Source organism: Peromyscus maniculatus, chromosome 17 (genome assembly GCF_049852395.1).
Source record: "Peromyscus maniculatus bairdii isolate BWxNUB_F1_BW_parent chromosome 17, HU_Pman_BW_mat_3.1, whole genome shotgun sequence".
NCBI lineage: Eukaryota > Metazoa > Chordata > Mammalia > Rodentia > Cricetidae > Peromyscus > Peromyscus maniculatus.
In genome coordinates this window covers 2,807,297-2,831,777 of record NC_134868.1, presented here as the reverse complement: position 1 = coordinate 2,831,777, position 24,481 = coordinate 2,807,297, and the positions used below count along the sequence as shown (strand labels likewise).

Sequence of the window (24,481 nt, the reverse complement as noted above, 5' to 3'; positions counted from 1 at the left end):
GCCAGAAATATACACAAAGTAGGATTTCAGCTGATTATGACAAAGCCAATACCTGGAAGAGGCCAAGGGCCTTCCAGAGGTCAAGCTGAGGCACAGCTAGACCCCCAGTTCAAGCCTCCCTGTAATTATCGCCATTGGCAGCATCCATCCAGGTCCATCCCCAGACGGAGGGAAGTACCTTATCAGAGATATCTCTGTACTCTCTAAGAACAGACTTAAGCATCCCAGGCCAAATGAAACACTTGTCTCCTAGGTCAGGCGGATAGCTTTATTTCTTGTGCAATTTAGGGTGAGACCCTCCTTTCTCACAGCCTTACTAATAGACCCCTAACTTCTTACCTAACCACTTCTAGGAATGCAGACTGAGCACACAGATCCCCTTCTTGATAGACTAACCGGTCATTAGCTCTCTGTTGATCTCCTCCTTCACCACTCCCATTTTGGGTTGTAAAAGCAAGCCTGGTGGTCACTGCCTGAGGAAAATTCTTACCTGCCTTTATGACCCCTAAGAATTCAAGCCTGGTGACTTTGCTCGGCCAGAGGATGCTATTGCTTGGGTTTATAATGGAACACCTCAGAGACCTGAGAGGCTTTAGAGGTCTAAGGAGACAGCAAGGAAGAGAGGAGACGGGAAACTGAGAGGGATATGGAGGATTTCGACCAGAGAGAACGTGTGGGCAAGATGGAAGATGAGGAAAAGTCAGATGGGGAAGTACTAGCTGGGTAAGAACGAGATGAAAAGGACCTAGATGAGGCAGAATTAAGACCAGAGAATTAAGATAGAACCTAGAGGGGACAGCAGATAAAGGCAGGGAGAAACCAGGTGAGAAAGGAGCGAGGCTTGAGTACAGAGCTGTAGCTGTGTAGATAAGATTTTATCCCAGAGGAATAACGTAGACGGACAAAGAGCTCGTTGTGCTGAGATTCTTTTTCCCGAAAATAGTCCTCGCCGTTCATAGTTTCTCTCCTGAGCCCCTGGGAAGGATATTATTAAGGCTGGCCCTTTAATAATATACAAGAGGTGGGACGCAGGGCAGGAAAGCAGGGACCCAGGGACACTAGCAACTTAGAAGCAAGTTTTCTTTCCAAATTATTATTCGTAACTCAAAAACATCAGAACTAAGAAATTCCTCCCCAGTAACCATGAAAACAAAAAAAGGAGGTGCGCCTCACCCTCCCCGGTCATAAGTCAGGGAGGGAGGTACAATCCAGGCTCCACTCAGTGGCGTCTGCATCCTCGGAGCTGCCACGATGCCTCCAGAGCCACCGTGGTCCCCAGTGACTTCAAACAGGTGCAACCGCATCTGTGTCAAAACAGGCTGTAGCCTAAAGAGAGGAGAGACCCAGTTAACTGATAGCTGCCACCCGATCCGCCCACCGCAGGGCCATGACCCCCGCCCTGAGCTGGCTCCTCTCTTGGCCCAAGTATAACCCACATACACAATGTCTCCCTCTCCCCCAGATGTCCGCGGTCTCACAACCTCCCCTGGACCCAGTTCCTCACCTACTAAGTATTGGATCCTCAAAAGAGCAGAATCAGCATCACTGTGAACATCAGTAGGCTGGAGAGCACCACGGAGCTGGCAGAGTTCTTCTGCGATGTTCTAGAAGCTTCCTCAGCGGTCCTGGGTGGAGAGGGGATGACTCAGGCAGAGGTCACCTGACTCCTGATGACCTGCCTCCTTTTAAAATGTTTCTGTGCAGGTTTGAAATTGGGGGATTCTAGGCAGGGCTCTACCCTAAGCAACGCCCCCAGCCCCCATTGGGGGATTCTAGGCTGGGATTCTCCCAGCCCTATTCTTAGTATTTTAAAGTCACAATTTCTTTCCTTAGACTTTATTTTTATTCTTTTAAAACTTTATTATATTTTATTTAGTGTGTGCACAGGTGCATGTGTGATGTGTATGCATGAGGACTCACATACCATGGCACATGTGTGGAGTCAGAGGCATGTGTGGGTTCTGAGATCAAACACAGGTTGACAGGTTTGTGCTGCAAGTGATTCATCCACCGAATCCCCTCACCTGCCCTGATTTTATTAATTGTGTGTGTGCGTGTGTGTGTGTGCGTGTGCACGTGTGCGTGTGTGTGTGTGTGTGTGTGTGTGTGTGTGTGTGTGTGTGTGAATTCAGTGCCCTCAGAGTCCAGAGGTGTGGAGCTCATGGAGCTGGAGTTATGGGTGGTTGTGACCAGTGTCCTGCCTGCCGGGTTGCTGGGACCAGCACCAGGTTCTCTGCAAGAGCAGCCAGTGTCTTAGCATTGAGACTTTGCCGGAGACCTCGCTAGTTGCTCACTCAGGTCGACCTGGACTCAGGCTCCTCTTTCCTCCTCTCCCATGGGATCTCAGACCCCTGTCACCAAGCTGAGGCTCCTAGGCTGCCCCACCCCCCACATTCCCGAGGAAGGGAGCTGGGATTGGTCACCTATGGCAGTGGTCTAGGGATGGTTTCCCTCTGAGGCTTTTTGTTTTGTTTGCCCAGACACAGTTTCTCTGTGTAGCCCTGGCTGTCCGGGAACTCACTCTGTAGACCAGGCTGTGCTCGAACTCACAGAGATTCACCTGCCTCTGCCTCCCTCCCAAGTGCTGGGATTAAAGGTGTGAGCCACGTGCCTGGCTCCACCTGATTTTTATTAATTGTTATTATTACTATTTTGGCAGTGAACTTTGGGACGGGAAGGCTACAGTTTTGCCTGCATACCCTCTTCCTCTTCCAGGAGAGACAGGGTCTCTCCCTGAACATGAAGCTTACTGCCTGGGCGCATCCGGCTGGCCAGTGAGCCCCATGATATTTCTGCCTGTTTCCCGGTACCGGAGCTACGAACATAATAACTACAGCCGGTTTTTAAGTGGGTACTGGGGATTCGAACTCAGGTCCTTAAACTAGCGCTGCAAGCTCTCCTCACTAAGCCTTCTTCACAGCTCAGACCTGAGCTATAGATTGTGTGAGCCAAGTGGGTTCCCGGTCTTGAGGAAGGAAGTGGAGAGTGGCGGGGGTGGGGGGGGTGGGGGGGGTGGGAGGGTGGGGGGTGGGGGGTTGGGGGGTTGGGGAGTGGGAGGGCCGAGGGCAGGGGCGGGGGCTGTGTCTCTAACCTCAGCTTCTCCAGCTCCTGGTTCAGCGTCATGACCTTGCCTGCAGGGACACAGAGGGCCAGTCAGCGAGGGGAAGGCAGGGAGAGGGGGGCGGGGACAGGAGACTACCCCAAAGTAACACCAAGGCCAGACATCAGCCAAGGCCGGTGGGGGGCGGGGGTGGGGAGGGGGAGTGGGGGGGTAGGGAGCGCCGCCTAAGGGAGAGGGAGATCAAGGCAAGGGCCAAGCAAGATCAAGGAAAGCCCTTCTACAGGGCTGTCCAGGACCCTCCAGCCCCGCAGCCCCCACCCTCCCGACACGGTGCTTCTCTCGGCCCATTTCCACTCCCCAGTCTTGGCTCTCCCACCCCTGGGTTCGGTTTGTCCCCTCACTCTGGGCCACCACCTCTCCCCAAGTCCCGGTCTGGAGTCCCTCTTAGTTCCTTCTCAACCCGGCCCCAGCCCTTCCCCTGCACCCCCCCCCCCCGCCCCAGCCCTTCCCCTGCACCCCCCCACCCCAGCCCTTCCCCCCCTGCACTCCCCCGCCCCAGCCCTTCCCCTGCCCCCTGCACTTCCCCGCCCCAGCCCTTTCCCCTTCCCCTGCACCCCCGCCCCAGCCCTTCCCCTACCCCCCTGCACTCCCCCGCCCCAGCCCTCCCCCTGCCCCTGCACCCCCCACCCCAGCCCTTCCCCTACCCCCCTGCACTCCCCCGCCCCAGCCCTTCCCCTGCACCCCCCCGCCCCAGCCCTTTCCCCTTCCCCTGCACCCCCGCCCCAGCCCTTCCCCTACCCCCCTGCACTCCCCCGCCCCAGCCCTTCCCCTACCCCCCTGCACTCCCCCGCCCCAGCCCTTCCCCTACCCCCCTGCACCCCCCGCCCCAGCCCTTCCCCTACCCCCCTGCACTCCCCCGCCCCAGCCCTTCCCCTACCCCCCTGCACTCCCCCGCCCCAGCCCTCCCCCTGCCCCTGCACCCCCCGCCCCAGCCCTTCCCCTGCCCCCCTGCGCTCCCCCGCCCCAGCCCTTCCCCTGCCCCCCTGCACTCCCCCGCCCCAGCCCTGCCCCTGCACCCCCCGCCCCAGCCCTGCCCCTGCACCCCCCGACCCCACCCCTTCTCACTCTCAAGCTCCTGGATGCGGGCCTGCTGCTCCCGGACCTGAGACACCTGCTTCTCCAGGGAATCCTGAAGGGTCACCTGAGTCAGAGAAGCGGCAGAAACACGGGTTGGCTGTTGTCTTGGTCCCTAGACACTTTCCAGGCCAAGTCATCAGAGGACCTCCTGACCCGAACAAGCGCCCTTTCAGGTTCCCCCTCGGTACCCACCAGTCCTGGCCACAAACGCGCCGTCTCCAAAACGGCACAGTTTCAAGCCCCCACTTCCCCACGGAAATTTGAAAGCTCTTCATGGCTAGAACCTACTAGAAAGTTCCAGATGTTCTGCGGCTCGCACAGATTTAGCAAGTCCTCCCCAAACACAACAACGACACTTCCCAGTCAAGGTCTCTAAGAGACACATTCAAAGTTTCAATATTTGCAGGTGGTGGCGCGCGCCTTTAGTCCCAGCCCTTGGGAGGCAGAGGCGGGGAACTCTATGCATTCGAGGGCAGCCTGGTCTACAGAGTGACTCCCAGGGTAGCCTGAGCTATGTAGCGAGACCCTGTCTCCTCAAAAAATAAAGAAGTTCCGATCATCAGGGCCGAGTGGAGTCCCCGGAGAAGCCCCGGCGCTGTCCCCTCTCCAACTCCATCACCCTCCGCAAAGCGGTCCCGGGAGGGAGGATGCTGAGGCCCCCGGTTTCGGAGCTGTGGGGAGCGGGAGACCCCGGCCAAGGTCCTCAGTCGCGGGGCGGGGCGGGGCGGGGGCCTGGGACGGCTCCCGGCCTTACCACGGTGCGGTTGCAGGTGTTGGCCTGCGTCTCCGCCTGCAGCAGGCCGTCCTGGGCGCGGGTGAGCTGGCGCTGCAGCAGGTGCGTGATGTTCCGGCACTCATCCTGCGCCCGCAGCCCGTCCCTGCAGGCCTCGCTGTTCGCCCTGACGGCGAAGTAGATCAGCAGGGTCACCAAGGCCGCCTGGAACAGGACCACCAAGGCCGCGGCCACCAGGTACCGCGGGCGGAGACCCCGGCCCTGCTCCTGCCATTTCTCGTCCATGGGCGCCGGCAGGTAGTGGTAGAAAGTGGGTGCCATGTGGTTTGTAGAGCCCGGAGCTGGGAGCCCGGCGCTGGAACCCTCTCCGGGCCACGCCCCTCAGCCTGTCCGGCTTGCAGCCAATAGCAACTTCCAGAGTACCTGGGGGCAGGCCCAGAGCAGCCGAGGTGCTTCCAGCAAGTAAAAGATAGCCTTTCGGTTTCATTTCTCTGGAAAGGGAGGAATTAATTAGGCTTGCTGTGGAATTCTCCTGAAAGAAAAAGAAACTTCTGGAACTCAACTCAAATTCTTGGCCCTCCCTGTCCAGTAACCGGATGCTGGGCGCTTGTGGGCTTGGGACTCATCTGAACCATGGCTATCCACAGTAGTTGCTGGTTTGGTCTCTGGGTAGTGTTGGGAGCAGTCCAGCCTAGACTCGGATCAGCACATGGCCACCTGTCCCACGGGTTTCCTGGGGGCAAGGCACCTGTGGAAACGGACTCTTACTTGGCAAGGACCAGTAGTCCACGGGAGAGTGAAGGAATTTGCAAAATTCATGCAGCTTGCAGGCTCTTTTCTCTCTCATTATATTGGTGATTCTTTGGGTGGTTTTTAGTTTTATTTGTCAGTCACACATGCAACAGCTGTAATTTTCCCTGGAAATTCTGCTCTTTCTCAAATATTTCCCAAGATTCAGCAGGGGGTTAATGCTTCTTAAATTGAAAGACCCCCACTCCATTATGAGGACATGGGGCGTTGGGCCAATAAAATGCCCCCCCCCCCCCCCCCCGGTCCCAATAACTTAGCCTAAGAAACGCCATTCTGAAGCAATCAGAAAAATAGGAGTTCACAGCTGTGGCTGGCCAGCCACCCGGCCTTGAGAGAGATAACTGTGGTCGGCGGCCTTGGGAGAAAAACAGTTGAGTCAAATCAGGATATTTTATGGCTGGCCCCCTGGCCTTGAGGAATAAGCAGCTGGGCTGGAAAAACGCCCACTATACCCTGAGCAAGGCCAAGTCAGCCACATATCAAACTTCTGATAATTAAAGAATACGACCCCAAGTTCACCCTGGCCTTCTTTGAAACAACCAATAAGAGCCCTGTAACTATGCTTCTCGCTTCTGTAACTGCGCCTCTGCCCCTGGGATCCTATAAAAAGTCCCCTTTGCCCTAGGAAGGGGCGCAAGTCCTCCGAGAGACTTGGCCCCGGGTACCTGTGTATCTAATAAACCCTCTTGCTGTTTGCATCTGATCTGTGGTTTCGGTGTGTTCCTTGGGTTTGGGGTCTCTCCAGAAGGAAGATCTCCCCTGGGGGTCTTTCAAAATCTTTTATCTGGAATTGCTAATTACAACTCCCAATCCTGGGGACTTTTCTGACTCAATGGAGACAGTTAGGTACATATGAGAACACAACACTTGGAACATTAACCCTGTCTCACAGTTCGGGAAAGGAGAGCAGAGCATGCGTACACAGACTAGGGAGAAAGCCTCGGGAATACACATGGTGCCAACTGTTGAGAGTAAGTTCCCTGGACACCAAGCATAGAATCATTGGTAGGATCTGGTGTGCTCTAAGAGGAAAAAATACACTGGAAAGTGTGGGATGGATAGACCTATCCTTCCCGTACATAGGAGCTTATATCGGTGGAAGAAGTATGGCACAGCGGCATGGGACAAGAGTGCTTTTTCAAGGTCTGCCTTTTACAGAGAGATTGAGACATGGGACCCTCTTGTAGTAGAGGGAACTGTATAAAAATATATCTTGCAGACATGAAAGGATTGTCTGGTTTGATTATTGCTTTAAGCATTGCACCCAGGTCCATTACTTTTTACTTTTGTAACCACAAGTAGCTGCCAGCTGACGTAAGTGCTGTGAGAGCAGGAGGTGTCTGGCTGGATACTTAGTTAAGGCTGAAAAATGCTGAACTCTGTGTATAGAATAAGGTTACGTAGCGGGTGGGAAGGTGTATTTGGGGAACCATAAAGGGGAACAATGGGGGCTTTCATAATGATCACGATGGATTCCTTAAATTAGTATGTATTTTCTTCTTTATTTATTTTTATTTTATGTGCATTGATGTTTTGCCTTCATGTGTGTCTGTGTGAGGGTGCCTGGTCCTCTGGAACAGGAGTTACAGACTGTTGTGAGCTGCCATGTGGGTGCTTGGACTTGAACCCAGGTCCTCTGGAAGAGCAGTCAGTGCTCTTAATCCCTGAGCCATCTCTCCAGCCTGTGATGTATTTCTTTTTTCTTTTTTCTTTTTTCTTTTTTCTTTTTTGGTGTTTCGAGACAGGGTTTCTCTGTGTAGCTTTGTGCCTTTCCTGGGACTCACTTGGTAGCCCAGGCTGGCCTCGAACTCACAGAGATCCGCCTGGCTCTGCCTCCCGAGTGCTGGGATTAAAGGCATGCGCCACCACTGCCCAGCTGTGATGTATTTCTTAAAGTCAAAAACAGAAGCCAATAAGAGAGCTCTTCATGTAACCCTGGTAAGATGACAGCTTGAGCTATTCGGGCCACTGGAGTGCAATCCACTTGATGGTCAGAAGTTTTCCTTGTGCTGATCCCCTTCCCCATCTCAGGACCTGAGAGGCTGGACCCTGGCAGGGTAGGGAAACTGAGGCTGCAAGGTTGAGTTGTGAACTGAAGGGCAAAGGCCAGGGTTTGTGGCCAGCGTCTCAGTGGTGACCTTTGTGTCCCCTTGATCCGTGGAAGGGCCATGGGTCTATGGAGCATCTGTACTGGAGGACGACCTGCCACCTGCAGGAAACCACGGCAGGCCAGGCAGGGGAGGCCCACACTGTGCCTCCCCACATGGCCCTGGCCAACAAGCAGGCTCCTGTCCTGCCACCAGGGGCATCCTGACAGGGACACCTGCCACCCAAGTTACAGCAAGCTTTCTGTGAATGGGAATGGGAAGGACCATCTTTTCTAGAGAGACCCTGAGGAGACAGAAGTGTTTCGGTATGCAGTAGGCACTCAATGGTGGTCCTGCAGTGGCTGGTGGGGGAAGACAGACACACAGATTGCTGCAAGCCATAAGAATATGTTATAGAGATTCAGCTGGGGCTGGAGAGATGGCTCAGCCGTTCAAGGCTAGGCTCACAACCGAAAATATAAGAGATTCAGCTGTATATAATAGAGCTAGACCTAGAAAGGTCAAGGAATCTTTCTAGAGGGAATCCATTTATCAGGGAATATTTGGTGTTATTCAGCTTTTAATATGTCAGCTGTCTTCTGCTATGAATTTCTTATGCAATCATATACTACTAGGTCATATGGCAAACAGTTGAGCTTCTCAGACCTACTGCTGATCTACGAGGTAACACCCCTACAGGCCTAGGAGACAGGTGGACTGAAGATGCATAGCTTTGTTTCTTGTGCAAATGAAGCTCAGACCACCCCTTGCCTTCAGGCCTAGTGGTATTGCAGAGCTGTTCACTCAAGACAATAGGGCTTTTTGCAGAACCAGGTGCAGTAAAGACTGGAGCAGAACTCCTGGTTGGAGCAGAGTGGCATGGCCGGAGAGAAGAGAACAAGGCAGAGTTTCTGTGGATGAGAAGGCAAACTGGCTCGGGCAGAGGAGTAAGGAGCAAGGAAAAGTTCTGCAGACTGTAGGTGGGTTTGAATCAGCTCAGGAGAGGAGAAGAGGAAGGAAAGATGGAGGATGAAGGAACAGAGGACGAAGATGAGATCGAGAGCATAAGAGCTTACTAGGGCTTGAGAGGACAGAAACAGAAGGGACAGAGAGGAACTGAGAGTCAGAACGGAACTGACGCTATGTAGATAGAAGTTTGTTATAGAGAAATAAAGTAAACGGACGTAAGAAACTGGTGTGCATAGATTCTTTTTTTTTAAAGAAGAATATTTATTTGTTTGTTTGTTTGTTTGTTTGTTTGTTTATTATGTATACAGTGGTCTGTCTGCATGTGTCCCTGCAGACCCAAAGAGGGCACCAGATCTCATTACAGGTGGTTGTGAGCCATCATGTGGTTGCTGGGAATTGAACTCAGGACCTCTGGAAGAACAGTCGCTGCTGCTAACCTCTGAGCCATCTCTCCAGCCCTACATAGATTCTTCTCCCTCAGATAACCCCACGCCGGATGTAGCGTCTTCCCAGGACTCTGAGAAGGATTTTCTCAAGGCAGGCCCCTGGGAAAAATCCAATAACAGATTACCATGAAACATGGCCTGGAGCTTGCATCGTGTTTTGAGGAAAGTCAATGGGCACTATTTAGGACATACGCAGCACAGAGCAAGAGAGGCCCAGAGGAGTGCTATACACCTGCTACCCCAGCTCTCAAGAGGACAGGAGTTCAAGGTCAGCCTCAGCTATACGGTGAGTTCAAGTCTAGCTGGGGCTACATGAGACCCTGCCTTAGATGTATGCCTCAGCCCCCTCCCACACCTCCAAAACCAAAACCAAACCCCAAAGGAAACTCCAGGAGAGAGGCCCTTCTGTTGGGGTTTGGAAGGGATTTCCTGTCTGTCTGACCAAGGGAGGCAGATTGTAACAGGCCCAGTTGCAGGTACCAGTCTGACAGTTTCTGGAGGGGATTGTACACTTTTCCAGATTTCCAGCCTGATTACAGTGCAAATCTGGCTTGATGGGTCATTTCCAAATATTTGTTACCTTGTGGAGTCAAGGTAGGGGCGCTGGGTCTTCCTGAAGGCCTGATGGGGTACCTGAGGCAGCAAACCAACTCCCCTCTGCCTGGAATCCCCCTTTACGGCTGCCCAGCGTCCGAAGAGTGAGTAGTGGCTGTGAACCTGCTCCACATCCCGAGAGGACTTAGGTGTCTTGCAAGGCGGGACGGTGGCCCTTGAGACCCGCCAGAGCCGATTTATTGGGACAACCATGATGCAGCCTTGCAGACAGCCTCTGACCCTGCCAGAGACACAGTGTGGTGAGGGGGTTCCCCTGCAGGCTTCACAGCGGGCGGGCGGGGAAAACCAATCCGGATGAGGTAAGAATGAAACTCAGCTCAGCCCGACTTTATCGTAACTGGTGCTGGACCAGGACTTCTGGAACTGGCCCAGATCATTTTACTTTAGCACAGCACAAATTTGGGGGGAAAAAAAAGTGTTCAGATAATAATTAACTCAGCCCCATGAATACAACAAAGCTAAAGGCGTGTTGATATTGTGGCTGCTTGCGAAGTTCGCCTTTGAAAGGCTTCATCGTAGGATTGTTGACTTTCAGACAAAGCTCAAAGTTAGGGCCTAAGGAGAATAACTGAGGTAAACACAGTGCCTGTGGGGGTCCGGACTGGCCTGGCCCTAAGTAACACAGAGGTCACTCGGCCTGTTATAAAGCATGGGTGACATCACTCAGAAGAGTGGGTTTTATGGCCTGAAAGCGAGGGTGGGGGGCTATAGAAACTCCCTCCAGAAGAAGCCATGTTTGAGACCTGCCCTCTCTTCCTCCACGGACTCGGATTTTATTAAAGCCTCGCTCTGTTACTACGAACAGCGTGACCTCAGGACATTTCGATGGCCTAAACTGGCATGCTCGATTTTCAATGGTGGCAACTTCTGCCACTGCACAAACAAAGGATCTGAAAATCTTTTATAGCTGAACTTGCTCTCCCTCTATTTCTTCCTCACTCCACCTGTCCAGGGCCGCTCTTACATATAGAGACCCCGACCTCTAACCAACAGGCTGTCCTAACAGGGCCAGGAAATTATATCAGGCTGTCAAAGGCCGATTCAGCCCCCTCATCTATCTCTCCCTCCCGGGGGCTTCCCCCTCCCCAAGCCTGTTTTCTCTATTCTTGTATAATTCCTGCCCTGAAAACAGACATCATAAAACAGGGTTTATGATGGAATTAAAAAAAAACAATTTAATAAGGTGTTAAAGCTGCACTCCACATAATCAAACAGGAACGTACTCCTGCTGGCAGGCAAACTTTGTAACTTGAGTCACCTAGGGGCTGGGGATTTAGCTCAGTGGTAGAGCACTTGCCTAGCAAGCCCAAGGCCCTGGGTTCGGTCCTCAGCTCTGGGGGAAAAACGAGTCACCTAGGCGGTACTAGTTTAACAAGACATGAGGGAGTCATGGGAAGCAGCTGAGGTCTGGCACTGTGCGGCAAGACCGAGGGTCCTAGAGAGCCCAGGAGAGGTTATGGTGAAATGCAGCCCAGTTGTAATGAGGGTCTAAGAAAGCTTTGTGGAAATCTGAGAATGTCACAGCTAAAGAGGTACAAGCCACAAACATGTATAAAGTAGGATTTCAGCTGATTATGACAAAGCCAATACCTGGAAGAAGCCAAGGGCCTTCAGGAGGTCAAGCTGAGGCTCAAGGAATCTTCGTGATATTTGGCTTTTGATTATCAGCCGTTTTCTGCTGTGAGTGTCTTGTGTGCTATTGTAGCTTTTCCATCATTGATTGGGCACCATTTCCCCTCTACTAAAGGAGTATTTAGAAACCTTCTGTGCTGACAGCTATGCTCAGCCAGAACCCCAGTTCAAGCCTCCCTGTAATTATCATCATTGGCAGCATCCGGCCAGGTCCATCCCCAGATGGAGGAAAGCACCTTATCAGAGATACCTCTGTACTCTCTAAGAACAGACCTAAGCATCCAGGCTACCTGTTTGAGAAGGCCTGGCAGATGTGCTAATTAAACTTTACTTCCTGCTTTCCCAAACCTTACCTCTAGTTCCAGATCTCCCTTTAACTATTACCAGAGGCATCTAGCTGTACAGGTTGCCAAGCGACCGAGCACACTTTCCCCCACCCTGCAGAAAAATGGCAGATAGCTTGGACAGATAGGAACCACAGGAAAAAAGAAGACAGTTTTTTTTTTCCCATTGACCTATCGACTTATAGATTCTTAACATTTTCTACCAATCACGTTTGAGGTTATAGTTGAGCACATAAGAGCCCTCTTCTTAGATATTACCTGAATTTAGCCTTTAGTTAATTCATTTCCCCATTGGTCACTTCCCTTTGGGGTTGCAAATGATAATTAACCATTACTGTCTCTCTATGTGATTCTTATCACCCCTCCATTTGACCCTGGAAGTCTGGCTTTGCACTGCTAAGGGAATACTGCTTGTAAGTGTATATTTAATGGGACTCCCAGGGCACGGGAGGACGGAGAAGATTTGGAAGAATAAATGACTGGACTAAGAGCTCGGTGTGCTGAGATTCTATTTCCTGAAAACAGTCCTCGATGTCCGTAGTTCTCTCTCCTGAGCCCCTGGGATGTGTGATATTAAGGCTGCTCCCGCTAATTATACAAGACTAAAGTAAGTTCTGCAGGTCCAAGAAAGTGTGTTGTGCCATCAGGTGTTCAGTTTTACTCGGTCCCTGGAAGAAACAGGGTCACTCTAGGATGAATCTTAGCTTTTGCAAGCCACAGGCAGGGAAGCCAAATTTTGGTGAGCTGACTGTATGCAAAAGGTTTTTTTTTTAATTGTTATACAATTTACACCTTAGCAAGTCAGTTTCCACATCCCACAGCCTCTTATCTGGAGCTCCCTAAAGAGACAGGCTGAAGCAGTCCGCAGCCATGGTTTTCCAAGTCCCATTGCAACCAAGTTTTGCAGAGGCTTTGAACCCTTCAGGAAGAACTCGGTAAGATTTACATCCTTCAAACAAAAGGTAGTGGACACAAAAGGCAGACCAGAGCCCAGTGGCTGGCGACTCGCTGGGATCCAGCCAGCCAGCCGCAATGCTCTTTGGGAACTCCCTCTCTGGTGTAGAAAGGCCCGAGGGTCTAAGACAGTGATTTAAGGCATGTAAACAGCCATTCTGAAGGTATAAGTGTTTTGTTCCCCCCCCCCCCCAGACAGGGTTTCTCTGTGTAGCTTTGCGCCTTTCCTGGAACTCACTTGGTAGCCCAGGCTGGCCTCGAACTCACAGAGATCCGCCTGCCTCTGCCTCCCAAGTGCTAGGATTAAAGGCGTGCACCACCACCACCCGGCTGTATAAGTGTTTTAAGGTAATGAAAAATGATTCAGATTTCTTTCTCTCTCCATACTATTGTTATATTAAGATATCAAAAGTTCAGGAAACCTGTTCCCAACCGCTCAACCTGACCACTGCTGTGGTGGGGTGTAGTGATCCCCTGCAGACCTTACAGCAGGTGGGAAGAAATGACCCACGAAGAGACAAGAATGAAACGCGGCTCAGCCCGATTTTATTACAACCGGTTTTGGACCAGAACTTCTAAGTCTGGCGCAGATCATTTTACATCAGCCATATTTAAGCACAGCACAATTTTGAAATAAAGTATTCAGATAACAATGAACTCAGCCCCAAGTGCACAACAATTCAAGGTATGTTTACACTGAGATTCCTTACAAAGTCCATCTGGCCTCTTTCACAAGAATGGGTACTGTTGACTCAGAGAGTGCCAAGATTCGGGGTCTGGGGAGTTTGACTGAGGTAAACAAAACACAGAAGTCACTTAGGCGCTGGTAAAGCACAGGGGGCCTCACTCATAGAGTGGGTTTTATGGTTTAAAAGCAGTTCTCAAGATTTAGGGGAAAAGTCTTGGATAAGTAAAAACATAAATTCTGAGAGATTCGGCAGAGCCTGTTTGTCTCTTCAGACGGCAAGGGATCACCAGGCTGTAAAACGAGATCCTGGTGTTCCTGGAAGAGCAGCTTCTCCTCATCCCACTGGAGAAGTAGCTGGTTTCCTTAGTTCATCCAGGATCTCCAGTGGGCTGTGCAGATGATCCGTATGCTCCAAAGTCAGCGAGGGTGAGGTTTACTAACAGCAGAGAAAGGTGGTCTTTGCCTCTTCCTCAGGGAGGAATGTGGCTTCCATGTCATCTGGATGCCTATGGCCAGTGGCTTTGACAGTCCAGTATGGAACTAGATACTTCCTTTCCTAACCCCCCCCCCTCCCTTTCCAAATCCTACTAATTGCATCTTGTCTTATAAACTTCTTATCTAGATTTCTTCTACAACAGATCCTAAAGATTGCTAACCAGATATTAATCAGTTACGGGATTACGGACTCCTGGCTACAGAGTTAGAGGCTACAACACCAATTATATCCTGCCAGTGACATCAGGCTTGCCATCAACAGGAAGTAGTCTAATGGTAACATCACCCCCTTTCTTGTAACCTGATTGTTTTCAATAATAAACAAAAGAGGGGGGAATGTAAGCCCCTCAAGGTACACAAGGGGCAGCCCCTCCCCTGAGGACCTCCAACTTTCAGGCTCCACCCACAGAACAGTCGAACTGGCCTAAGGGCCAGACCCTGTCCTAACCCTACAGAATAAAAACCCAAATTCTGGGCTTGAAATCCCACCAACCCCACCCTGGAAAGTTCTGCTCCCCTCCCCATGGAAATCTATATAAACCCTGCCTTCTGATCAGTCCCCTGCTGATTCTCACCAGAGCAAAGGCAGCCACCCTCCTGGGGTTTTCCCCTCCCAATAAATCTCTTCTGTGGTTTGTTGTGCAATGTGATTTTGTGATATTCCTTGGCTCCTGACTGCCAGGATACCTTTCCATCCCAGCTATAATGCTTACATTGGGAAGTCTCTAAATGTACTGACCTTGCTTTTTGGCTTCCGTAGTTCTGCTTCTGACTAACTGTTTTTGTTAACTGAAGTATGTCCACCCAGAACATGGTTTTTGTGTGTAAAAGCTCATCCTGAGAAAGGGTCAGGGCTCCACTGGGATCCTGACCACCCAATGCAGTTGCTGGCTGGCTAGTGAAGAGTTTCTGTTGGGTTAAACCGGTGTCTGAGCAGTCTTCTCTGGTGGAACCCCACAACAGCTGCTAACCCTGACAACCTGGGTTCCGCCCCCAGAAAGCGTTCTTCTCACGACCACACACGCACTGTGCTGTGTGCACACACACAATACACTCTATTTTTAGACTTATGTATTTTATTTCATATGTATGAATATTTTGCCTATAAGTGTGTCTGTGTGCCACAAGCATGCCTAGTGCCTATGGAGGCCAGAGAGGGTGTTGGATCCCCTGGAACTGGAGTTACAGGTGGTTGTGAGCCTCCACATGGGTGCTGGGAATTGAACCTGGGTCCTCTGCAAGAGCAGCCACTGCTCCTAACCACTGAGCAGTCTTTCCATCCCCCAAAATAAGCAAAATAACCTTTTTCAAAGGCAACACATACATAAATGAAAATATATACCAGGGTCAGGGTCAACCTGGAGGCAGAGTGCTTGCCTAGTATGTGTGAGGATCTGCATTCCATCCTCAACCCCATAGAAAGAGGATCCCTTGCTCTATAAGATCCATAAAATTTAGCAGGCAGTGGTGGCACTCACCTTTAATCTCAGCACTCAGAGGTAGAAGCAGGCAGATCTCTGAGTTCCAACCTAGTCTACAGAGTGAGTTCTAGGACACTCAGGGCTGCCTAGAGAAACCCTGCCTCAAACAAAACAAACAAACAAACAAACAAACAAAAACCACTCCCACATTAAAAAAAAAAACTTATTTTGCCTGTGATCAGGCCTTCAGGTCCATCTTATTCGTTTCTTAAGTCAACAGCTGCACAGCCACAATAATTTCATTTGTCAAAGGTCCTAGAACTGAAAGTATTCAAACTTCTCCTTTCTCCTCTTTTTTTTTCCGTTTATTTTTCGCTAATATTTTAAAGCATTTTTTGTTTATCTCTAATTTATAGCAGGATCTCATATAGCCCAGGACCTCGAACTCAGGGACACTGACGTGACTAACACCATCTTGTTCTGATTCCGTTTGCGCCTGCCGAGACACTCTCAGCCTGCCACCCGCTAACAGCCACACCTGCCTTGGCAACACTTTGGGGGCTGTCCTTGACCCTGACCGTGGTCCAGATGTATTAACCAAAATAATGTTTGTGCAAGCTAAAACATAAAACTAAAATAACTAGAGGAAGTGTAAAGCAGAAATAATTGTCTTGTGTTGGAAAACACTGCTAAAATGTGCAAAAAGACATACGTTATCCCGTGACTCCAACCCCCAGCCCCACACGGACACAATTGGTTCTTAAGGGTTTTGTCTTTAAAAACCGCTGCACTCCTGGGCTTCCGCTGCTCTTTTTTTGTTTGTTTGGTTTGGTTTCTCTGTGTAGCTTTGGCACCTTTCCTGTAGCCCAGGCTGGCCTCTGCCTCCCGAGTGCTGGGATTAAAGGCGAGCGCCACCACCGCCCGGCCTGTGGCTGCTCTTGATCTAGCCATTCATTATTAAAGCACTCTTGGAGTTTTCACTGGCTTACTTAAATGAGCCTGGTTGTCGCTAACTATCTCCTATGGGTCATTTCACCCACCAGCACCCGCCTTTTGGAGTTGTTGGAGTGACAGGTCAGCGGCGCCGGGCCACCCATTTCCCTGAGAAGGTAGGAGGGGTCGGTGGGTGGTGTCGCATGGAATTCTGGGGAGTGTAGTCTCGACAGGGAGCTAAGCCGCCTCCTCATCGCCCTGAGTGGTGATTAAGGGCGGAAGTTCTAATTCTTTTTCCGCAAACATCTCTCAAGGGTGTGCCCAGAGGGCGTGGCTCCACCGGATTGGTCCACAGTTTCTGCGTATGCGCACTAGCTGCCTTTGCGGTGCCCATTTGCAAGGTCTTCTGGGAGTTGTAGTTCGAGGTTCCAGGCTGTCCGAGGGCGTTAGCTGGTTCCTGAGTTCCCAGGAAGGATGGATTCCGGGGCGGACGCGGAGCCGCTCGCGGGCCTGGTCTGGTCGTCAGTCCTGACGCCGCCGCCGCCGGGTTTCAGCGCGGTGAGCAGGGGGCGGGCAGGGGCGGCAGGGGCGGGGCAGGGAAGGGACAAAGCCCGCTGATCCCTGCGACCCGCAGATCACCTGCACCGTGGAGGGCGCGACCGCCAGCTTCGGCCGCAGCTTCGCGCAGAAGGCTGGCTACTTCCTGTGCCTGAGCCCGCTGGGCAGCCTGAGGGTGAGCAGGGGCATCCGGAAGCCTGAGCCCTTCCCGACCCTCCCCCTGCCCGCTGACACCCCTGACCCTCTTCCAACTCTCCCTTGACCCTGCCCGGTGACACCCACTGCGCTTCGTCCCTGCTCACACCGTTAACGCTGCACCCCTGCTGTCCGCCCTCCTCCGTCTGCCCAGAGCGCTCAGGACAATGTGGTAGTGGACATGCAGATCGTGATGGACAAGGGCCCCCTGCCGTCCGGCTTCTCTGCGGTCAACGACCCTCTAGACACCAGTAAGATCCGTGGGCCCACGGAAGAGCACCAGGCTTAGGGAGCGCCTGTCTGGTACAGAATTTGTCCTCCCTGGGTAGAGAGGCACAACCTGTTAATGAAGAACGTGGGAAGCTGAGGCAGGAGGATGGTAGGGAGTTCACGTCTAGCCTGGACTACAGAGTGAGGCTTTGTCTCAACTCACTACCCCCAAATTAAACAGTTGACACACTCCTGTCACAGTAGCACTCACGCTGAAGCAAGAGGATGGCTGTGGGTTCGTCCCAGCTTTCCCGAGAAGTGGGGCGTGGGGGGGCACACCTGTCACCAGCCTGGGCTACACGGAACCCTGTCTCAAAACAAACCACAACCCCAAGTGTTTTTGGCGCACCCACCCGCCTTACTGAGGGACGCTGGTCACCGCTGCTTGCCCTCCGCTCCTGTGGCCGAGGGGATCCTCCTCGCCGTTCTCTTTTCCTTTCCAGGCCCTTGCACAGCGGGGACACCTGGAGCTGGCTTTCCCCGCTCTCTGCATAGCTCAGCCTCCCCTCCCCCCACCCCCTGCCCGACCCGGCCGCCCACCTCCCCGATGGTGCTTGGTTCTCGAGGTGTCTTTAGTGGCTCTGCCGAGGGTCAGGTCAGTGTGCAGACAGGAGGCTCCCGGAAATCCCCCTACCCTCCTTTTGCTGCTGTCTCTCTCAGGCTTTGCAGGTGGGGGCAGGGTCTCAGTGTGTAGTCCCGGCTGGCCTGGAACGTCAGTCCTCTCCTTCAGGGATTCACTGGCATGAACCATCATGCCCAGCGCCTTGCAACTGTCTTAACCTGCCGGGTATGGGGCTGCTGCTCTTTATCCCAGCGCTTGAGAGGCTGAGGCAGGAGGATTGCTTCTAGTTCAGAGCCCCTTTGGGCTTCGTGGTGAATTCCAGGGCAGCATAGACTACAGAGTGAGACCCTGTCACAAAAGCCAGGGCTGGGACTGTAGCCCGGCTAGCAGCTTCTCACTGTGCATGGAGCCTGGCTCCATCCGCAGCACCACATAATGGGCATGCCATCCAGCACTCAGGAGGCCATCCTCTGCTACATAGTGATTTTGAGGCCAGCCTGGGCTACTTGAGACTCTATCTCATAAACACAAATACATATGATACAAATAGCCTTTCCCACCCCAAGAGGCACACACAACAGCCTTGGGCTGGATTTTTTTTTTTTAAAGAGAAGTTCTCTCTCTCTCTCTCTCTCTCTCTCTCTCTCTCTCTCTCTCTCTCTCTCACACACACACACACACACACACACACACTGTTATAGGACCAGGGAAACTGAGGTTGGGGTGCCAAAATAGATACGCCACTGTCGATTCCACAGCCACCCCACAAATATTCAGCAAAAGTCAGCTTCGATGACTCCAAAAGTTAGTGCATCCCCTCCTGTGATCACCATTTATGATTTACCCAGCTCCCCGGTGTTGTCCCGACACACTGCTGGTGAGCATCCCTGGGTGCTCCCCTCTGGGTGCTCCCCTCTGGGTGCCCCCTCCCTGCCCTGCTCCCCTCTCTCACTCCCCTGCCCCCACTCCCAGAGGCCTCTGTGTCCAAGAAGAAGCGCATGTGTGTGAAGCTGATGCCCCTGGGGGCTGCTGACATGGTTGTGTGTGACGTGAAGCTGAGCGGGAAGACCAAAGCTGTGCCTGGATACCTGAGAGTGGGGTAGGACAGAGCATCCCCGGCCTCAGCTCCTTCCCTGCCATTTGACCTCCAGATTTGACCTCTTTCTCATCCCTCTGCATGTGGGGATGCGGATCTCAGGGGCCCAAAGTCAGTACGCTGGTTGGGGTGAGGTAGCGCTTCGGAAAGAAAAATACCCCAAATGGTGGCCACACAGAGATGCAGGCCCGCGCTGCCAGCCCCGGCTTCTCAGAGCATTGGTTTCCTCCTGTCCCCGCCCCTTGCTCCAGGGACATGGGTGGTTTTGCCATCTGGTGCAAGAAGTCCAAGGCGCCAAGGCCGGTGCCCAAGCCCCGCACTATCAGCCAGGATATGCAGGGCCTCTCGCTGGACCCACCCAGACAGCCCAGGTGAGGCCCAGGCACCCCGGTGGGCAGGTGGGCCAAGAGGAAGACTTCCAGCCTGACTGAGGTCACTGTCCCCTGCTCCCCAGCAAAGGCAGCCATCCCGAGCGGACGCTGTCCAGGCTAGGCTCCCGGGCATCCACTCTGCGGAGGAATGACTCCATCTATGAGGCGTCCAGTCTCTATGGCATCTCAGGTGAGCAGGGTGGAAACACTGCAGCCTGGGTGGGAGCTATGACTTCCCCACTGCGTGGGGGCCTCTCCCCGGCCCTCCCACCAAGCTTTTTATTTTTAAGATTTATTTTAATTTTATGTACGTGCATGTTTTGCCCGCATGCGGTCCTGTGTGCCATGTGTGTGCATGGCCCTGGGTGGGGTGGAGAGGAGGACGGATCCCCTGGAACTGGAGTTAAAAGGGTTGTGAGCCGCCATGTGGGTGGTGGGAGCCCCCAGGCTGTAATTTCCCCCCTTGGTGGTCATGCTCTGCAGGCGCCCAGGGCAGAATCCAGGGTGTGCTGTGAGACCTCTTCCCGGGCTGACATTAACAAATTTCTCCAGATAGAGCACCAACAACAGACCAATGCAGAGTCGTTTAGGGAGCTAGCGGGTTTATTGGGCTTGTGGCTCTTGGGCGAGTTGCAGGAGCGCATGGGACCCAAAACCAGAATCACAGCCGCTCTGGGTGGGCGGGGTCACGGGCGGGGGAGGGGGGCTGCAGGGTGTCCTGGGCCTTCCACCTCAGCATCTCCGGGAATTTTCCTTGCAGCCATGGATGGGGTTCCCTTTACGCTGCACCCCCGATTCGAGGGCAAAAGCTGCGGGCCTCTGGTGAGTCAGCGTCCCTGGGATCCAGCACAGTGACCGTGACCTGAATGGGTGGGGGATGGAGACCAGGGGATCCCAGAGTAGGGCTGTGAGGAGTGGGGTGAGGCTGAGGCTAGTGTTTGTGGAGCAAGTCCTGAAAGATGGGAGACTTAGGGCCAGCTAGGGTGTTGCTCGCCCGTCATCCCAGTCCTCGGGAGGTGGAGGCAGGGGGCTCTGGAGCAAGCTCGTCCTTGGCTACATAGTTTGAGGCCAGCTTGGGCTACCTGAGACGCCGTCTGAGAAGTTGGGGGCATGTTTGAGAGATAGCTCAGTCGGCCCCTGCCACGAAGCCTTGCTGCCTTAGTTCAGTTCCCGGGTCCCACATAGCAGGAGAGACGACTCCTGGAAGTTATCCTTGACCCTCATAAACCGTGGTGAGTGTTTGTGCGTGCACGTGGCGTGTGCACACACACCACGGTCCGGTGGGGCTCGGGCCTCACGCTCCCACTTGTGTCCGCTAGAACTTTTCTGCCTTCGGGGACCTGACCATTAAGTCACTGGCGGACATTGAGAAGGAGGTAAGTGCCGGGCTGCATGGAGTGCTGGGGCCCCACCCGGTCCCCTACTCCCCAGGGATGGGCAGCTGCCCCAGGCTGTCCCCCCTCCGCAGTCACTCCCAGTGTACCCCTCCAGCCCCCAGCACCTCCTTCAGCCCCTCTCCCCGCTCCCCCAGTATAACTATGGCTTCGTGGTGGAGAAGACCGCAGCGGCGCGCCTGCCCCCCAGCGTCTCCTAATCCGGCCTCGGGTGCCCCCGGCCGCCACCCACCTCACCAGCACTGCTGATTGACATCCAGCCTCGCATCGCCGAGATAGGGTCTCCTGCCTGGAGGTGCAGGGGCGGCCTGGATGGAACCTTCTCTTCACTTGTCAAGGCGTGTGTCTGGAAGGCTGCGCATGCGCCCATGCTCCGGCACTAAACACTTCCTGGTACCCGCCGCGTGGAGTCTTTTGTTTTCTTTCTTTTAAGATTTATTTAGATTTTAATTGTGTGTGTATGTGTGTGCAGGTGTGTGTGTGTGTGTGTGTGTGTGTGTGTGTGTGTGTGTGTGTGTGTGTGTGTGAATGCAGGTACTCTTGGAGACCAGAAGACAATATTGGCTCCTCTGGAGCTGGAGCCCCCGGTGGTTGTGAGCCCCCTGACGTGGGGACTGGGGACTGGACTCATGTCCTCTGCAAGTCCTTTATGTTATTTATGAGACAGGGTCTCCTGTAGTCCAGGTGTCCGAAAACCCACTGCATGGCCCAGGGTGTCCTAAAGCTCTGCCCACCTGGTTTATGTGGTGCTCAGCACGGGTGCCAAGGTCTTGTGCATGCCTGGTGTGCACCCTGCCAGCTGAGGTGAGGCCTCAGCCTTTGTTATTTGTTTTTAATTTTGGAGTTTTCTGGACATTGGTTTCGTGCAGCTCAGCCAGGATGACCGTAAACTTAAATTTTATGTGTATTGGTGTTTGCTTTGCCAGCGTGTATGTGTGTGAGGGTGTCAGAAGCCCTGGAACTGGAGTCACAGACAGTTGTGAGCTGCCGTGTGGGTGCTGGGAATTGAGCCCAGGTCCTCTGGAGTAGTAGACCCAGCTCTCCAGCCTTGAACTTAAATATTTTTTACTTTCATTTACGTGTGGGAAGAGGGACTCCTGAGTGCTGTGTGCAGAGGTCAGAGACAGTTTGGAGGTTGTGCGGCTGTCTCTGAGGCTCGCCTCCCTCCCACAATGAAGCTCCCTCAGCTGAGGAAGGAAGCAACTCAGTCACCTCAGGAAGTCCCTAAAACTGACCAGATGCACCAGCCCCTCCCCCCCCCCAGCACGTGAGCTGTAAGGGCTGCTGAGAGGGACTGGGACAAGCTGAGAATCCTGGAAAGGACACCAGCCTGTCGGGCTGCTCTCCAGGCTCCCAGCCGTGAGCTGTCACCCCTGCTGGGGTGGGCTTTGGTGAAGCAGCTGTCTGTCTTTTCTACTCCTGTAGGTGACCCAAATAAACTCAGTGTTTCATCAAGTTGGAATTAGTACTTTGTGGTTGGTTCCCCATTGGGGTTAGTAGATATTTGTTCACATCTAGCCAGGTCACACAACTCCTCCCTCCATGTGGGTCCTGGGATTTGAACTCAGGTTGTCAGGCTTGGCCACAAGCACCTTTCCCTGATGAGCCCTGTCACCTACCCTCTTTAGAGAAAACTCACACTTGGAGTTTACCCACAGAAACAATAATTCTCACTTCATAATAAGAGCCCTGAAGACTGACTGTGCTTAAAAACCAAGCTGTGTACTTTATATCCTTGCAAAGTGGGCTATGAGCCCAGAGTGACGGGTGTTGGGGGATGTTTGATCACACTGTGAACGCCAAATTTGCATTAATTACATAAATTAACTTTGGGTCAGAAGGAAGCTCTCTTCTGGGGGACACCAGCAAGGAGAGAAGGGTAGCTGGGTGCTACTCAGCCTCTCTGAGCCAGCAGGTTTTCACCCCAGCCTCTGAATCTCCAGTCTTATTTATAAATATGATAGAGATTTAGTTAAAACTACCTTTAGCGGCAGCGATAGAGCCAGTTGCCTGTGAACAGAATTCCTGCCAGGCTGTGACCTGAGCAGCCAGTCTGCTGCCAGAGAAGCAGGCCAGTAACTTCAGAGTCATAATTGCTGGCTGAAATAGTTAATAATAATTAAGGTACAGCCACTGTGCCGAAGTTAAAACAACAGGCAGATGTGCAGGCTGTCTGCAAGATTGTAAGCCCTGGTGTGAGACCCCACACTCCTCTCCTGAGGGCCCAGGGTGGTGCACTCTAACGTGTCATCTAGATCTTTATTTGAATGTATGTGTGTGTGCACATGCATGCCAGAGCCCTTGGAGGCCAGAAGAAGGCTCCAGATCCTCCGGAGCTGGAGTTACAGTGTGTGCCACTGGCTGTGGGTGCTGGGAATAGAGTGTGGGTCCCGTGGAGCAGCAGCGAGTTCACCCAATGGGTGAGCCTTCCCTCCAGCCCTCCTGTGAACCTCAGCCCTTCCCCTCAGCCTTTGCTTCTCTCTTTCTGAACAAAGACCATGCTTGCTGCGTCTCTGTCTCACACCCTGTTCATTTTAAAGCTTAACAGACATGACCCTGAGGCAGCCCAGCTGTTCTTGGTTGTCTAAACTTGGGCGTGATGAGGGGAGGAATAACCCTGGTGTTTTCTACGTCGGCATGAGGCACCTTTGGAAACAAACCTGGGTTTTGTCTGACACTGGAGAGGCAAATGAAGCCTTTGTGTTTAGAGCTCCAGTTTCGGCAGGATGCTGTGGGAGGACCCTTCTGTACGCTGTGAATGTGTGTTGCTGTCATTGGTTGATAATAAAGCATTTTTGGCCTGTGGCAAGGCAGGATAAGGTGAGGTGGTTCAATCAAACTGAGGACCCAGAGGAAGAGGGCGGAGTCGAGGCAGACACTTCAAGATGTGAAGGAACTGGTAAGCCATGGGTCACATAATATTACATAGAATAATAGAAATGGGTTAATTTAGATATAAGAGCTAGCTAGTAATAAGTCTAAGCCTTTGGCCAAACATTTATAATTAATATAAGCCTCTGTATGCTAATTTGGGGAGTGACTACCGGGTGTAATTGGGCAGATGGGACAAAAGTTCCACCTCTGTTTACATATGGCACTCCAATGTGCTGCAGGAACATTCACATAAAGCCTGAGGAAGCTTTAAAAAGGGTTCTAGAATCCTCATTAATCTTATTAAATAAAAACCCTGAGTCAGATATCGAGGGTGAAAGCTGAAAGATCAGAGAAGCAGAGCAGCAGCCACTAGAGACTTCTTATCTCTACAAATCCTCAGATAGGCCAGGCAGTGGTGGCGCATGCCTTTAATCCCAGCACTCAGGAGGCAAAGACAGGCGCATCTCTGTGAGTGCGAGGCCAGCCTGGTTTACAGAGTGAGTTCCAGGACAGGCACCAAAACTACACAGAGAAACACTGTCTTGAAAAAATCAAAATCAAATAAAATAAAAAACAAATCCTCAGACCGAATGGGGGCCGAGATCCTGTGTCCACCCATCTTATATTCCTGTATCTACCTCACTAGTGCTGGGCTTAAAGGTGTATTCCACCATCACCTGTTTCTCTTCTAGACTGGTTCAATCTCATGTAGCCCAGGGTGGCCTTGAACTCCTGATCTTCCTGCTTCTTCCTCCCAAGTGCTGGGATTACAGGTGTGTGCCACCACGGCCTGGCCTCCATGGTTAACTAGTGGCTAGCTCTGCCCTCTGATCTCC

The 24,481-nt window shown here is 52.6% G+C and overlaps 2 protein-coding genes across 2 annotated transcripts; one reads left to right on the top strand and one right to left on the bottom strand.

Annotated features, from left to right (window-relative positions):
- Positions 1 to 1,066: 1,066 nt before the first annotated feature.
- Positions 1,067 to 5,308, bottom strand: Bst2 (bone marrow stromal cell antigen 2). The gene is made up of 5 exons (XM_006995926.4): positions 4,953 to 5,308; positions 4,187 to 4,262; positions 3,092 to 3,131; positions 1,505 to 1,625; positions 1,067 to 1,326 (listed from the first exon to the last, which is right to left on the bottom strand). Exons 1-4 carry the CDS (start codon positions 5,250 to 5,252, stop codon positions 1,523 to 1,525), a joined length of 519 nt encoding a protein of 172 aa, XP_006995988.1. The 5' UTR covers positions 5,253 to 5,308; the 3' UTR covers positions 1,067 to 1,326; positions 1,505 to 1,522.
- An 11,177-nt stretch (positions 5,309 to 16,485) lies between these two features.
- Mvb12a (multivesicular body subunit 12A) lies at positions 16,486 to 21,172 on the top strand. Its single transcript, XM_006995925.4, has 10 exons — positions 16,486 to 16,501; positions 16,640 to 16,883; positions 16,960 to 17,058; positions 17,233 to 17,329; positions 18,883 to 19,009; positions 19,258 to 19,377; positions 19,461 to 19,567; positions 20,138 to 20,199; positions 20,697 to 20,753; positions 20,909 to 21,172. Exons 2-10 carry the CDS (start codon positions 16,800 to 16,802, stop codon positions 20,969 to 20,971), a joined length of 816 nt encoding a protein of 271 aa, XP_006995987.1. The 5' UTR covers positions 16,486 to 16,501; positions 16,640 to 16,799; the 3' UTR covers positions 20,972 to 21,172.
- Positions 21,173 to 24,481: the final 3,309 nt, after the last annotated feature.

What these genes read in the sequence shown, in the direction of transcription:
- Mvb12a (XM_006995925.4), top strand. Translation starts at nt 16,800, where the DNA reads ATGGATTCCGGGGCGGACGCGGAGCCGCTCGCGGGCCTGGTCTGGTCG. An exon ending in CAACGACCCTCTAGACACCA is followed by an intron (nt 17,330 to 18,882) that starts GTAAGATCCGTG and finishes CCCCACTCCCAG; the next exon opens with AGGCCTCTGTGTCCAAGAAG. An exon ending in GCAAAAGCTGCGGGCCTCTG is followed by an intron (nt 20,200 to 20,696) that starts GTGAGTCAGCGT and finishes TGTGTCCGCTAG; the next exon opens with AACTTTTCTGCCTTCGGGGA.
- Bst2 (XM_006995926.4), bottom strand. Translation starts at nt 5,252, where the DNA reads ATGGCACCCACTTTCTACCACTACCTGCCGGCGCCCATGGACGAGAAA. An exon ending in ACACCTGCAACCGCACCGTG is followed by an intron (nt 4,263 to 4,952) that starts GTAAGGCCGGGA and finishes TCTCTGACTCAG; the next exon opens with GTGACCCTTCAGGATTCCCT. An exon ending in CAGGAGCTGGAGAAGCTGAG is followed by an intron (nt 1,626 to 3,091) that starts GTTAGAGACACA and finishes CTCTCCACCCAG; the next exon opens with GACCGCTGAGGAAGCTTCTA.